At 42.3% G+C, this 16416-nt stretch overlaps 1 protein-coding gene across 1 annotated transcript in view; it reads right to left on the reverse strand.

The window, feature by feature from the left end:
* Window positions 1-259: 259 nt before the first annotated feature.
* Window positions 260-16416, reverse strand: part of VSTM4 (V-set and transmembrane domain containing 4) — an 88927-nt gene continuing 72770 nt past the window's right edge. The window contains exon 8 of the mRNA XM_068548042.1: window positions 260-1644. Within this exon, the coding sequence (XP_068404143.1) occupies window positions 1519-1644 (126 nt within the window). The 3' untranslated portion in view covers window positions 260-1518. The remainder of the gene's footprint in view (window positions 1645-16416) is intronic.

A 16416-nucleotide genomic window follows, 5' to 3' on the forward strand; every position in this document is an offset into this window, starting at 1 on the left:
TTATTGCAATGAGAGCCTTAAATAGTAAAGACATTTTCATTTTGAAAATATGGACTGGATTTAGCATGTATGTTAACATAGTGCACTCGTGTAGCTATTTATAGTGTCCAGAATCTTCCAATAGTCATTATCCCATTATAAGAATTCTAAGAGAGGTTAACTCACCTTTGTATAAACATAGAGTCTGAGACAATTAGGGGATAAGAAACCCAACCAAGTTCACATGGCTGTACGGAGGGGCACAACTCACACTCAAGGCTGTGTTTAAAATATATAATTTACCATATATACACGGTCCATTACAAAGCCAAACAACTTCTGTAGTGTGCACTAAAAATCCACCCAGACCACACTCACACATCAAGAAGTGTCCTTAACGACACAGCTGACAGGATGACTCTGTACCAGAACGGATCTGCCTTCAGTGAGATCCTGGATGTCATATAGGCCCCCAGAGCCACTTCCCCGTGGATCTATTTGCCACATGCATCACTGCCTCCCAGCCAAGCCAATTAGAATTCACATGCAAAGTTGAGTCGGGCAAGGCACTTTATAACAGAAGGGTGTTCAGGACACATTTTCCCAGCCCTGCGTATATACTTCCTACTCTCCTACCACTGGGGAACCAGGCAAAAGACTATGCTTTCACACGAGAGGACATTCAATTAGAGTTGATAACCTCGGCACACTTCCAAGAGGTCCCCTTCTTCCATTCTGTCAATCGATGGCAAACCCCCCGGCTCCTTTGCAAAAGGGTGAGTGAGGACTTCTTGGAGAATATGAGTCTCTATACCAGGATAAGTCTCCCTGCCAAAGGGGTGGAAGCCCTTCAGAATGAAAGATGTTCTACTTGTCCGGTGGCCGTGGGTGATAGTGGGTAGAGAAACGGGCACTGGGGTATCCAGATAGTTCACTGTCAGCTTAGATGTCAGACTGCCCCACAATCTGTCTCTCTGCCCTTGAATCACCAGGGTCAGTGCATCTATTTAAAACAAGAGATGCTATCTTGAGTGACCGCTTGCAATAAACACTTTGCACTGCTCTGGGTGCCCTGGCAATGTTATCTGATCCTTTGAAAACCAATTAGTACATATCTACCATCTCACACTTGGGCCTATAATGGCATTTCCTCTAGCTATATATTATGAGCTTGATATCACAGATACAGGAAGGGTAGCAGATTAAAATTCAGATTAAAAAATATAAAACCCAAAGAAACAAGAAGAAACATGAAGGGGTTTGGCTCAGCAGAAAATCTCCTTGGATGGTCTCAGAATCAAGAGTCCTCACTGCTCAGGGCTCAGACCCAGAAAATCTTGTTCTGGGAGATTTGTCCAAGGGCTGCAGCCCCTGCTCTTTTGCAGAGAGGAGCCTTGGTGCCTCTCTGAAGGCACCTGGGATGCCGTTGGAATGGGGCTCCCACCACACAGAAGGCACAAGTGAAAATACAAAAATAAGGACTTTGTATCCAAGGTTTCATAAATAACTGGGGTGGCGGATATTAAATACGATGCAGAGTTACAGTTTGTTCTCCTCAAAGAGGATCTGGGCATAGACGGTGCTGGTGGGAATGCCTTTGGCAGCCTGGTGGGGCTTGATCAGCTCCAGCTCAGCATAGGTCAAGTTCTCTTCGGCAATCTTTGGCTATAAGACAAAAAACAACACAATTTGAGCTGACTACCGGGAGTTCAACATCACACGTACATTCATCAGGCATGTATTTTCACAGCACTTTGGGGATTCAAAGGGAAACAAATGGACAAAAAATTAAAAAGGATATGTAAAACCTAAATAACATAAGATAGATCTTGTTACCTTATATAGAACACTATGTCTTGCAAAAAACACTATGATTTATTTTTAAGTTGTCACAGAATACTAACAAAAAAAATGATTAAACATGAGGCCACAAAGTAAACTTTAATTCTGAAAAGTAAACTAACGTAACTACAGTCTTTCATCAAAAGGATAAAATAGAGGGAGAGGGGCTTCCCTGGTGGCGCAGTGGTTGACAATCCGCCTGCCAATGCAGGGGACACAGGTTCGAGCCCTGGTCTGGGAAGATCCCACATGCCGCGGAGCAACTAGGCCCGTGAGCCACAATTACTGAGTCTGCGCGTCTGGAGCCTGTGCTCCGCAACAAGAGAGGCCGCGATAGTGAGAGGCCCGTGCACCGCGATGAAGAGTGGCCCCCACTTGCCGCAACTAGAGAAAGCCCTCACACAAAAACGAAGACCCAACACAGCCATAAATAAATAAATAAATAGATAGATAGATAGATAGATAGATAGATAAATAAATAAAATAGAGGGAGAGACAGAAACAAAAAGTCCCAAAAATTGACAACAAAACTAGAATGCTACCATCTAGAAATTTTAAGTGACTTAACCTGTATAAAACTGAAATTTCAGCATATCTTGAAAATAATGATGAAGATATTACATGCCAGAACCTAAAGAATGTAGTACTCAGAGAAAAATCATAACCTTAAATATCTATATTAAACAACATGAATTAAATGGATCAAGCATCCAACTGAAGTTAGTAAAAAAAAGAACAAAATAAAGAAAAGCAGAAGGAAGAATGAAAAAAATTAACACTAGACTGTATAAGTCAGAAGATAGAAAACAGTAGAATAATTAAAAATATCCAAAAGCTTGTGCTTGAAAAACACCAATGAAACAAACAAAAAACTTAATCAGGATAAAAAGGGAAAAAGCAAAAATGAATCAAATAGGAAATGAGAAAGGAGGTATAATAAAATGAAAGAAATTTTAAAACTTCAACTTTGTTCAATGTATTGCAAAAACCTTGAAATACAGGATAAAATGAGTACTAGTCCAGAAAAATATAAATTATGAACATTAGCTCCAGAAAATGTCAAACTACTAACTACCATCAAAAATAAAGAATGAAAAGAAAGGAACAGAGGAAGGAAGGCCAGAAGGAAGGCAAGGAAATATTGTCAAAAGCACCAGGCACAGGCAGTTTGATAAGAGAATTTCTAAGAGAGATTCCTTTAAGGAACAGACAATTCCAATAATAATTAAACTGATCCAGAGCATTACAGAAAAGGAAGAACTTCACATATTTTAGAACATGTATTAGTATTAGTATAAATGTATTAGTATATTAGTATAGTGTATTATGTATTAGTATAAATTAGCATAAATCAGAGTTACTCAGAGACTATGAAAAGGCACACTAAAGATAGATAATCACGTTCAAGTTGACTTTTTTCCAGGAATGCAAAGATGTATTAGTATAAATTAGCATAAATCAGATTTACTCAGTATTAGTAATGTATTAGTATAAATTAGCATAAATCAGATTTACTCAGAGACTATGAAAAGGCACACTAAAGACAGATAATCACGTTCAAGTTGACTTTTTTTCCAGGAATGCAAAGATGGTTCAATATTAGAAAAATCTATTAATATAATTCACAGTAGTAACAGAAAGAAAAACCATATGGTTATCTCTGTAGACGCTGGAAAGGCATTTAATAAAAATTTTAAAATTTTTGTTAAAAATAATTCTTGATAATGTAGTCATAGATTTTTTTTCTTACCATGATTAAGAAACATTATTAAAATAAAGAATAATTGGTGGTCCAACTCCAGTCATATTAAAAATAAAGCTGCTATAATTAAAACACTGTGGTATCAACAAATGAATAGACCTCAATGGGACTGATGAAAACATCCAGAAATTAACCCAGATATTATTTTTCAATAAATGGTGTTGGGATACTCGGGTAGCCATTTGAAAAACAAATCATATCCTTTATGTCATTCTTTACATTAGATAAATTCCAGATGAATTAAAATTTTAATATGGAAAATGAACTCATAAAAGTGTTAGAAGAATGTGTGGGGAAATTTTCAAAAAAATAATCTCAGCATATGGAAGGTGTTTCAAAGTCTAACACAAAATCCAGGAGCAACAGAAAAAAGATATGTAAATTTTCATGCTATATATTGCAGAATATTCTCTAAATAAAGTCAAAGGACAACTGAAAACGTGAGCAAAATATTCGCAACTCATATGAAAGGGCCTTACAATTTAACAAAGATAATGGCCAACAGTCCATTAGAAAATTAAGCAAAGAACAAGAGACAGGACCAGAGAGTGCACAGGAAGAGAAACACAAAGGCTCTTACACATATTAAGTGTGACTCAACCTCTCTCAAAATAAGACAAAAGCGATTTAAAATCACTTAGACATCAGTTTTTGTCTTTCAAGTCGACAGGCAAACTAAAAGTTTTCCAAAAGAAACAGAAAGAAACAGGTCCTCTTGTCTATTGTTGGTGGAAGTGTTTACTGGTACAAGCAAAAAACTGGAAACACTTCAGTGGACATCAATAGGAGCCTGATGCATTCATAATGGAGTATCTGGTACAGTCTTTAAAAAGAATGATGGAGCTGTATATGTATACTGTATGTTTTCCTATCATTTGTGTAGTGTATGGGAGTATATATACATGTATATATGTTATATACTCAGAAAACCCTTGGAACTCGCCTGGCAGTCAAGAACCTGGTCTCCAAGTTTCCCTCTGGGGAAGTAAATGGGGTGGCTGGAGACAGACTCAACCTTTATTGTAGACATTTGTTGGTACCTTTCAAATTTTCTAGATGGTACATTATTTAAACAGCACATTAATTCATTTTAATTCACAATTAGGAAAATAAAAGCTGGTCACTAATTTATAGTCGTAAAAGACACATCACTTTCATTTAAGCAGCCCTGCTTTTGTTTTTTGGCTGCTTTGGCTGTGTTGTCATTGTTTTATTTTTATTTTTTGGGCTATACCTTGGTTAACTCACCAGAATTCAGGACAAATAAATCGTACGCATTCAATTTAAGTTTCTTAAAAAGTAGGCCAAAAGCAAAAAGCCTCTTTTCTTTTGAGATGAAGCATCACACTAGAGGACAGGGAGCAGGAGACAAAGAGAGAATGTAAAGAACTCCTTACGGCCAGTACTGACTGGTCAGGGGCGACCGCTGAGCGACCTTCAAAATTGTCTGGTCCTTTTAAAATTTCAGCGTTAAGGACAATTATAGGGATCAGAGCCTCCTGCTTGTCTTTTGATACCAAAAATCTTTACGTTGTTTCTTAGTCATCCATATCTTACCAGCCAACAAAAATACCATTTACATCTTGCCTTTCGGTTTAATTACATTTCACATTAAAATGATTCCATTTAGAAATGCCATGTGTCCTCAAATAAGCACACAAAACCCAACTCATGTAAATTTTAGAACCAAGATTTATGAAATCATATTGTCCAGGTGTTTTATTAAATCACTTTGAAATTGCATTGTTTCCTAGCGTAGATTATCTGTTTATTCTTAAGTTATTCCATTACGTTTGGATATGAAAAATAACACTAGCTTTCTCAATACAGGTCACCAGGCTGGCTTGGCTGATGTGTTGTTTTCATACATTTTTATGATGTTCCTATAGTAAACATAATTTAATAAAGCCAAAGCACACTAAATAAATAATTGCATCTAGAAAAGCAATAAAAACAAATAAAATTAGTACTTTCATAAGTGGAAAGGTACCTCAATTACTGCTACAAGCAACAACCCACCATAAAATGTGTAGAATCATTTCCCTTATGCATATTTCTGGAATATAATAATTTGATTGAAGATATGAGGCAGCACACAGGAGGCTCTGAATTGTGAAGTGTATACAGTTTCCAACAGGAGATGCATAATATTAGCCCTTGGCACCTTTAAAGAACGTATTGTTTTTCTGGCATGCGTCCTTGGCTATCCCCATCAACCATGTGCTTAATTACATTTCCCAGCTTGTTTAACTAGAAATAAATTCCTAACAGCCACTGAAATGGGCAAAATGTAGACTCCTTACCAGTTTTCACCCAGCTACCATTCCTTGCACTGATGCTTTAGTGGAAGGTTTAGGTGCATTAAGAAGAAGCTTAGAGAAAAGTAATGGCGTATCAGTGAGACCAGGTAAGACTGTAGAACTGGTAGTAAAACTGGGAGCCAGGAGCAGAATGTAAAGGTTAAAGTGGGCAAGTGCAATGAGGCAGAGGCAGGGTGAGGGACCTGCTGCAGGGCCCCACCTGTATGTCAGGTGATGTCCGCCATCTTGCCAACACAAACCTGTTTGGATTTAAGATAAGGAATCACTCCTAATGTGTACGGCAATTCAAGAACTGGAATACGGTGAATGGGTCTCCGAAAGTGAATCAAGACATACTTCTGTTAGTTCCCTGACAGCTTCTGGCCCTCAAATGACCCTCTCTTCAAGCCCCCGTCCTGTTCCTGGTGGTGCAGGAAGTACGTGGGGCATCAGCACTCAAGAAGACAAAATTTAATACTCTTGAACTGGCTGTTCACAAACACGCCTGCAGCAGCTCTCGATTGCACTGGAAAACACAAAGGAAACTGTGCAAGGTACGGCTTCCAGGCCTCAGACGTGAGCTTTACACTTAGGTCTGCTGTTGCTGTGTTCCCGGAAACAGGAGGGGGCTGGGGTCCAACAGCTGGAAGTTCTGGTAGGGTCCTTTAGAAGAGGCTCCAGAACTTTCTAAACATGTGAGAAGCAGTAGTGCCATTTCCTCTTTCCCGGGACTGGTTTTACTTTCTTTTCCCTTTCACCCAGCCTGAAGAGACTCCTGGTCCATTTCTCTTTCTACTCCTCCAACAGAGGCCTGGTATTTGTGTCAACTCCTTGGAGTCTCGTAGGTTCTAAACCCCTTTGTTTTATGTGCCTTTAATCTCACTTTTCATACATTTCCTCCTAGTCATGAAGAATCCACCTAGTCTGGAATGGGATTCCATGAGCAAGAGGGGACGGAGGTTCAGATGTAGACACGTGTCACTGCACCCAAGGAAGGTGAGAATAAAAGGAAATTCTCCTGGTTCAGTGTAAGTGTTCACGGCAAGGAGGTGAGGAGAGGCCGTCACCCGGTGGCTGCCTGCAGAGAATGGGTGCAGGAGGAATTGGGTCAAATGCCAGCTGTGGGACCTTGGGCCAGTTCCATCACTGGCACTCAAGGACCTACCCTGTTGATGTAAATGAGGATTTAAATGAGATGATGTATGGAATGATTCTGGCACCACTGGGCCTACCCCATAGAAGATGCTACACGCGTGCCTGCTGAATGAATAAATGTTCTGGTGTCATCATTTTTCTCTAGAGTGTCAGCTCAAATATCCATTTGTGTACCTTCTGAGATCTTCATGAGTTACCAACAACTATGTGAACTAAGTAGTCCTGGATATCTTCTGACACATAAGGAAGAGATTCTAGGAAATTAGTTGTTATGGGCTGAATTGTGTCCCTGCAAAATTCATATGTTGAAGCAATACCCCAGAATGTGACTATAGCTGGAATCAGGGTTTTTAAAGAGGTAATTCAGATAAAATGAGGTCATTAGAGCAGGCCCTAATCCGAGATGACTTGTGTCCTTATAAGAAGAGGACATTAGGACTCATATACATAGAGAGAGAAGACCATGTAAAGATACAGGGAGAAGATGGCCATTTATCAGCCAAGGCAAGAGGCCTCAGAAGAAACTAGCCCTGCAGACAACTTGATCTCAGACTTCTAGCCTCCAGAACTGTGAGAAATATTTGTTTAAGCCACCCAATCTATGGTACTTTGCCTGACAGCTGAGCAGACTGATAGATTAGTCAGGATGGTGACAGAAGAGAAGGGAAGAGGGAATGGGCTGCCTTAGTGGGAGAGGATTGGGGTGGGTGCATATAAGAAGTCACTGCATTTTATGTCAACATGGGAGGAGAGCCGTCCTCTCCCCCTATTCGGTGAGGAACAACACTGGAATAAAGAGGCTCTAGGACTCTCTCATATGGCACAACTCCCACCTCCCAAGACACACACACACACACCCCTCCCACCCCCGCAGCCCTGCCCCCCACGGTGTAGCTGGACCCTGGGCTGCAACAGACCTAGCTGCATTGCTGGGCCATATACCTATTAACTTTTAGGAAACATGGGATGGGGATGCTGGCATTTATATCCTGCTAAGAAGGGCGCTTGGCTCCAGCCATGAGAAGGAGGCTACTGCAGGCAGCAACCGAGGCCCAGGCACGGCTGCTTCCATGTGAATAATGGGCTGCAGGACAGTCTTGCCCTCTGAACTGAATCCAGGGCACAGACAGAGCCCACGCTTATCCTCATCTTCACAACTGAGCAAACAGAGCTCTGAGTGTGGAGCAGTCAGCTTTATCGAATCAGGTTGCTTTTGCCCGAACCCCGGTGCACCCACCTGCCCCTCCCCAGCTCTCCCTGAAGCCACTGCTTTTGTTGCCACTTCTCATGCAACTGATATAAGGAGAAGCAAACCTCAGGAAAAGACTTGGACGAGGTTTAGCCAGTGTTGAGTGGAAGACAAATCGAAATCCCACAGAAAAGGGCTCCTTGATCCAGGGAAGTGATAATACATCTGTGCGCTGAGACCTTCTTGGGCAAGGTGTCTTGTCTCTTCTCAGTGAAAAATAAATGGAATTAATTTTGAGACCTGTGGCAAAAAGAATGGAAACCAGGGCCCACATGCTCAAGATATTGGAGCCTCTTGGTCTCAGGAAACCAAGGCCCCGAGGTTTAGGTAACTGAGGGTTGAAATTCACTCCATGCTCAGCTTTCCCAAGAGGTTGCAGGGCTGTTCCAACAGTGCTGGGGAGCCTTTCTGCAATCTGTCTGTTCAGAAGGGGCACTCTTCTATAATCTACATAGAAGTGCCATATGCACTAGCAGTGGCCCTAGCCTATGCCCAGATATCTTGTTGTAAAAGACAAATAAATGACAATCTGTTTCAAAATAAAATGAAATACATAAAATAAACCATGATTTTGGAAGTTCCTACTCCCAGGGCTAAGTGGAAGTGGCCAGATGGTGTGGGGCAGTGACCTGTGATCTCCGGTAGCTCTCAGCAATCATGGCGGCCTGGAGTCTGCTGCCTCTGGTACGGAAAAAGAGGACCCAGCCCGCTGTGGGTGTAGGATTGGGTGGGGCTCAGGATATGGGTGTCAACATGAGCCAGAAGCAGGGCTAGATTTATTCTTTCACAGTACCTTCCTCTCGGATCTTTCTGATCTGTTGTTTGGAATATCTAAGGAGTTCTTTAGCAATACGTGTTGTAGGTTGCAAGCCCCCAAGGGAAGGCACTGATGTACTTTGGCCATCCTGCCACTGCTAAGAGTGCCAAGGCTTATGCTCTAGATGCAAACTGTCCCACGTGACTTGCTTTCAGTCTTCCTCCCAGGTTCCCCTCCTGTAACGTCCCAAGCAGGTGAGGGGAGCTCAGGTTTTAATTTATGCTGGATCCCTCGGCATGGAATTCCCTCTCCCCTCATACACAAGGTGGACCCTTCCTCCTTCAAAACCCAACCAAGCCCTCGGTGAGGCCTCCCGGACACTATCTTTGGCCACATCTTCCTCCATACCACTGCCCAACCTTGTGAGGTCTTCTGAGATTGCACTGGGATCCATCATGACATATTCTCTCTCCCTCTCTCTCTCTCTAACAATAGTAATCATCAAACTGCTCACTGGCCAAAGAATGAAGAGATTTTATAATAAATTCTTATTTATTTATTTACATAAATAAATATTTAAACCTTTCTAAGCATGCTCCTGAGCTATGTTCTCCAACACAGGCAACAACCCCTAACCCCCCAGCCCACAGGTCCACGCACGCACCGTGCACCCCCAGCCCTAGGATTACAGATCTACTCACACCTCTCACTATGCCTTCCAGGGACACCAAGGAGATTTTTATTTCACTTCTTAATTTAATTTTCTTAAAAGACGTGCAGTAAAAGTGACTTTTTAGGGGGATCGTCGTATGCATCTGAACACAAGTACAGGTTTCTGGGCCCAGGACACAGGACAGTCCCATCACATGCCCTCACGCTTTCCTCTGAGGTCGTGTCCTCCCTCCAACCTGACCATGGGGCAACCTGATCTGTGTTCTGTCACTATGGTTTTCTCTCTTAGAGAATGTCATATGAAAGGCATCCTACAGTATGTAACCTTGTGGGATCAGCTTTTTTCTCTCAGCATGATTCCCTCACATTTCATCCAAGCTGCTGCATGTATCAACAGTTTGCTCCTTTCGATGGTAAGGAGTATTCCATGGTGTGTCACATGCCACACTTTGCTTATACGTTCACCTGCTGAAGAACATTTGCGTCGTTTTAAGTTTTTGGTGGTTATGAATCGAGTTGCTATACATATTCATTGCAGGTTTGTGTGTGATGTGTCATTACTCCAGGGTAAACATCCAGGAATAGGGTTGCTGGGTTGCATGGAAAGTACGTTTAACTTCAAAAGAAACTGCCAAACTATTTGTCCAAAGCGTCTACACCATTCTTCCCTCCCTCTAGCAATATCTGAGAGTTTTAATTGCTCTGCATACATGATGGCACTTGGTGTTGCCCGTATTTTTTACTTTAGCCATTCGAGTAGGTGCTAGTGATCCAGTAATTACTATTTCACTGTCCCTGAGGGACTCACCAATTCTAGACTTGCACTCAAGTTCTCAGTGACGGCTACTGAGCCAGATTAAATTTCCACACAGCACGACATCCCCTCAGAAGAGCTGGGAAAGGATTTTCACACAGACCCGTTTTCTAATGCAGTGATGGAATCTTCTGGACTCCAGGTGTAACAAAGTGAGTATGCAAGTTTCAAAGTCTGAAACACCATGTCTCCCATCCCCTATCCTTCTGTCCTGCCAGTGAGGACATGCTGCTACAGCAGACGACAGCCTCCAGGCTGGACCTCCCACTTCTCATTTAAGCCCCACTTACCCCCAGTTTTAGGGTGATGATTATGGGACATATATCTATGGGGAAGGATTTACTGGATAAAAGTAGCACCAGAAAAGTCGACCCCCAAAAGGCAGAAGCTGTGTAACTCTTGGGAACACACCTCACTTCGAGCTCCTAACTGGAAGTTTCTTGAGTGTTTCATTTTGTTGGTGTGTTTCTGGGGTTCAAGCCAAGAATGAACTTTCCTACTAGGAGAGAGAGAGATTTAACATTCTATGCAGACTCCTGCAAAAGAACACTTTTTCACAGAGATCACAGTTGGACATGCAAGTTGAATTAAATTGCAGGAATAAAAGAAAAATGCAATTGCAGCCACTGCAAGTTCTCCAATGTCAGAAGTTCAATTGGGTAATACCATTACCGCAGCAACAGATCAATAACTAGGACATGGGATGTTTATGCTAACGTCACCTTAGAGTTTAAAAATGTGATTGCAGTTCTACTGAGTTGCACGATCAGGAATCTATTTACCCAAGAGAGAATTACATATTATCCATATTATCAAGGGCAGACTTCCTCTTCCCCCTTTGAGATAAGTGCTCATTTTTTATTCAACAGAGGAGTACCTGATAAAACAAACTCTCGCCTCCCAATATCCGTACACATGCAACTATGGCCACTGGAGTGAGGGATGCCGTGCATTCAGTGAAGCTCTATTTGATGGAGGGCCCTCAATGGATACCTGTAGGTCCCAACTCAGGAGAGAAAACTCTGTTGTGGTCCTTATATGTCCTGTAAGAATCAACATGCCTTGGAAATGAACTTGACTTAATTTTGAGTTCCAAAGGTCTGCTGACTGTTTATGTTTATATGTTTATTTATATTTAAACATATTATGGAAAGAAAAAGTAGAGTTCCCTGGTATGCACATTAAATTAAAATAAAGAATCAAACTGAACAAACGAGACACCTTTCCAAGACAGAGATGTTAAACTGTGGTATGAAGGACACAATCCAGAAGTGACTTTGGGAGGCGACAGAGGATGGGGGTTGAGAAGTGGTCCGAGACAGACTCAGGAAATGTCAACTAATCTTCACCAACTCATTCAGTCCTCACATACCAGCCCTGAGGGATGCGAGGTGGAGCCAACGGTCATGCCCACTTCACAGAGGGGCAAATAGGCTTTAAAAGGCAGGTACGTCATTCACGGTCCTGCAGCCATCGCCGGATGGAGTCTAGACTCAGAGCCAGGCAGGCCTGCCCAGGATCCACCCTCTGCTCATGGGCAGTGCCCCACACTTACAAGTACAGGGCCAGCCGCAGTGACTAAGGCTCTGGTGTGGACGCCTGGTACCCAGGTGAGCCAGCCAGGCAGACAGCAGACCTTGAAATCTCAAGGGGGAAAAGAGTGACCTTCCAAAGACACTGGGGAAGCTTCACTGGCACAAATCTCAGGAGAGGGTGTTTTCAGAACAGGTCTGCACTGCTCAGTGGGCAGGTGAGCTCCAGCTAAAGGGCAAGTGGGGCCAGGAGAGCTGCCCCACGCTCATCAGAGGGCTGGCTTGGTGTGGAGGGACAGAGTATGTGAGGGCGTGGCTCCAAGAGCAGACACGTGGTGCTGACACTGACGAGAGGATGATGAAGGAGGAGGGAATCCCTTCAGGTGACCACTTGTCTCTCTCCACAGTCTCACCCACAAAGGACTCTTAACCTCCAAGGACGGAGCAAGTGTGCCTCTTACCAGCATGGGATGGAAGTGACAAGGGTGCAGGCTCTGCTTTGGCCAGGCTGCATGTGAGGTGGCAACAGACTCTTGATTAGAGGTGCCCATTGAACAGGTAGAACTATGAAGCCAAGCGTCAATGGGGTAGGACTGGAAAATCCAGGGGAATTTTCCGAGGTACCCGCTGGAGCCACATGCCAGGTCTGCTCTCACCGTCTCTTTGGGGCTGAGGTCAGTGGTCCAATGGGACCTCTGGCTCTAGTGGTATAACTGATACCAGAATCCTCCCTCAGAGCTGGGAGCTGGAATCCAGCTGCATTCTCACATCCAGCAGGCGGCTGTGACTGCTGACTTAGGTGCATCTTGACAATCTGAGTCAGGACCCAGAGACCAGGACCCTTTGTTTCTGTGCACGGAGATAGAGGCGCTCTCTGAGGCCCACTTCCTTTGTTGTTTCAGCCATCTATAAGCCTTGCAATTATATCTGCCTACCTCACACCCAGCTTCCCTTCCACATGGTTACTCGGTGACTAATGGCCAATAACCCAGTGTTCTCTAGGACTTTGGAGGGCTTAGAAAGGCTCTCTAACTCAGCAGAGAAGCCTTGGATGGAGATGAAGATTTTAAAGTCTTATCCAGGTGTGTTGGCACCTTGGGTTGGATGAAGTCATTCAGAAATCATGAGCTGGGCAAATTCACATCATGCTCCTGAATCTGGAGAATTCAAAGGCTGTTTAGCAAAGTGCATTACCAGAATGAATTTGACATGACGGAAAGTCACATGCCCCTGGCTAATTGCTCTGAGGACAGACAGAAGTGACCAGCTTTAGAAAGTGCTGAAGCTTTGCACTGAAAGGCCTGAGGCATTACAAGTCATCAGACAGATGGATATCTCTAGATTTCACCAACATATGTTTTGGAAGCTAAAATGTGATTATAGATAACGCTCTTGGGGAGGGTCCTGATACATGAAACTTTTCACAGTGGCACAGTGAGAGCTCCATGATCTAATACAGTCACGTATTTTCTCTTCCCTGTGGACCATAGATGTATGTTTTCCCAGCTGCCTTCCAAAATTACTTTTCCTGGCAGTATTATTCAAGAGAACGCTTATGCTTTGAAAAAGAGAGTGTTTGGTTACCTACTACATAGGAGTCCACTCTGAGAGTCTTCAATCTTGAACAATCTTTAACACTTTTCTAGATTCATCAGATTGGGCAAGGGTCTGTCTAGGGGTACTTAAGAGCATGGACTCTCGGAGACTGAAAAACTGCTATTTACTGGCTGTGTGACCTTAGGTAAGTTACTTAACCACTCTGTGCCTCTGTTTCCTCATCAGAGGCATGGGATTCATAAAGTGGGATTAATAATAGTACCTATCCCACAGGGTTATTTTCAGGATTAAATGCATTAATATATGTAATGTACTTAGAAAATTACCTGGTAGTTCAACAGTAAATGCTACACAAGTGCTCAACTATGACTACAATTTTTATCGTAGAAACAAACAAGTGTTGCTTTAACAATTTCCCTTCGAAATATTTAGAGGCAGAGAACTGAAGATACTCAGAGGTCATTTGGAAAACATTATGTACCAGATGCTGCTGGATGCCATTGGACCTCAGAAACCAAGGCAAAGAAATGGCAAGCTTGGGCTCAATAGCCAGCAAGCGACAGAGCCAGCGCAAGAGCTGGCTTGTAACCACACCACTCAGGTCCATGGGAGTGGTGACTTTGTCAAACTTATCCATTGCTGCACCCAGTGGTATGCAGGGAAATTGCCGAGCAACTGGCCCTCCAAGAAGAAAACTCTCATTTGTAGCATTTGCTGATTTACATGTGTAAATCCGCCCGCAATGGCTGATTTCAAGATGCCGAAGAGATTTGTTTTCTCTAGTGGATAGGAGTGGGCTGGAGCACGCCACTGTTTATAACTTAGCTCCTAGGAAGATATCTGACCCAGGTGCTACCTGGTGCATAGGAGATACTCAATGCTCATTTTTCAATGAATGAGTGAATAAGACAAAATGAAAGAAAACCAGTCTGACACTCATTAAAAACTGTTCTGTGGATATCCTTGGTCCCAGGAATGTAGGGAGAGGATGCTCTCAGAAATCATGGGCAGAACCATGGGACTCATTTCTCTTTCAGCCTATCTAGGGTTTCCATGAGTACAGTCTACTGAGAAGTAGGATGCCTGGGTTCTACTACTTGGAATCATGTAAAATCTGCATATGGCTTTCAACTTCATGGTTTTAAAGATAGATGATAGGTAGATATAGACAGATGATAGATGATAGATAGATAGATAGATAGATAGATAGATAGATAGATAGAGAGAGAGAGAGATATCCTACACTGGGGAGGGTATGAGGAAATGTTCACTCTCATCCTTTGTTGGTGGGAGAATAAATTAAGAAAACACTTTTGGAAGGTAATTGGGCAGAATCTATCAAAACTGAAAACGCAGATATACTTTCCCATCATAATCCCATTTCTAAAAATCTCTCCTACAGAAACACCATTAAGCAAATTTGTATCTGAAAGGATATTCACTAGAGCACTGATCCAAAGAGTTAGAAATTAGAGTTGGGACTGATTAAAGAAACAATGATGCCATAACACTTTGCAGTCATGAGAAGAATGGGGTAGATCTATATGTACTGATATAGAAATATGAGCCTGATATATTGTTAATGAGAAGACAATTCAATGTGTGAACATTTTGTTTAGGATTGTTTCTAGGGAACACACAGAAATGGATTTGTCATAATCCGTGGACAAGACCTACAATGACTGTGGGTCGACTGTATATACACTTTGGGAATACACACATATATATGGATTTAAGTTTATATGTACATAGAAAAATACTTAGAAGAATATAAGCCAATCTCCTAACAGAAGCCACCTGTTAGGAGGCCCAAGGAAGAATTTTACTTTCTGTTTTAACAAATAGAGATCCTGAAGTGCCAGCCTTACTCCTGCACCCCATGCAGAATTACCATTACAGCTTTCATCATGAAAACCCATCCAGTAAAGTCAGGACAGAAAACACCCTTGACCCAGTGGCATAGGACTTTACTGAGTGCTTTTGATGAGAGGCAGCAGACCCCAGAGTCCAGCGAGGAAGAACAGGGACTGGGGGCCAAGTGCCTGGTCAGATCCAGCTCTGCCACTTCCTGGAGGGGGAGTTTGTGCTGGTACTACTTCCCTATGCCTCCCCTGCCTCATCTATGAGATGGACACATTACAATGCATAGGTCAGAGTCATCCCAATGTTCATATTGGTAAACACTGGGCAAGTGCCATCAAAGTGAAGGTGAGTATCATCACCATCATCACCATCACCACCACCATCATCACCATCACCACCACCATCATAATCGCCATCACCATCACCATCATCACCACCAGCATTATGTTCTAGACACAAGGTACAGGGCAAGCATTAGGAGCAAATACAAAATAGTAGGAGGTATGCTAGCTTATTTGTTGGATTCATATGTAATATGGGCAATGGGCACATATGATTGAATTCATAGTTTGTATTCATCATCTTAATAATAAATGAGAACTGAATCTGGCTAGGGAAACAAAATCCCCTACATGTACCATTAGTTTGTCATGAACTCAGAGTACCACATAGAAATTTTCTTCCTGATATTTTGGATGCCTACCTTGATGTTACAGATAGGTTGATGATGTTTTTCTTTCTTTCCTTTTTTTCCAAAATGGCACTTCATTTCTAGTATTCTCTATTTGAGACTGAAAAAGTCTTTTAATAACAACTCTGAAGTGCTCTGCATTCAAAACTGAAGTTTTAAATGAAATAGGCTTTTTAAAAAAAAAATCAAATGTGAGCAGAAATGATATTGTTCCATGAGATTACAAAAATGAAATAGAGTGAA

This window comes from Eschrichtius robustus, chromosome 7 (assembly GCF_028021215.1).
Source record: "Eschrichtius robustus isolate mEscRob2 chromosome 7, mEscRob2.pri, whole genome shotgun sequence".
NCBI classification, from domain to species: Eukaryota; Metazoa; Chordata; class Mammalia; order Artiodactyla; family Eschrichtiidae; genus Eschrichtius; species Eschrichtius robustus.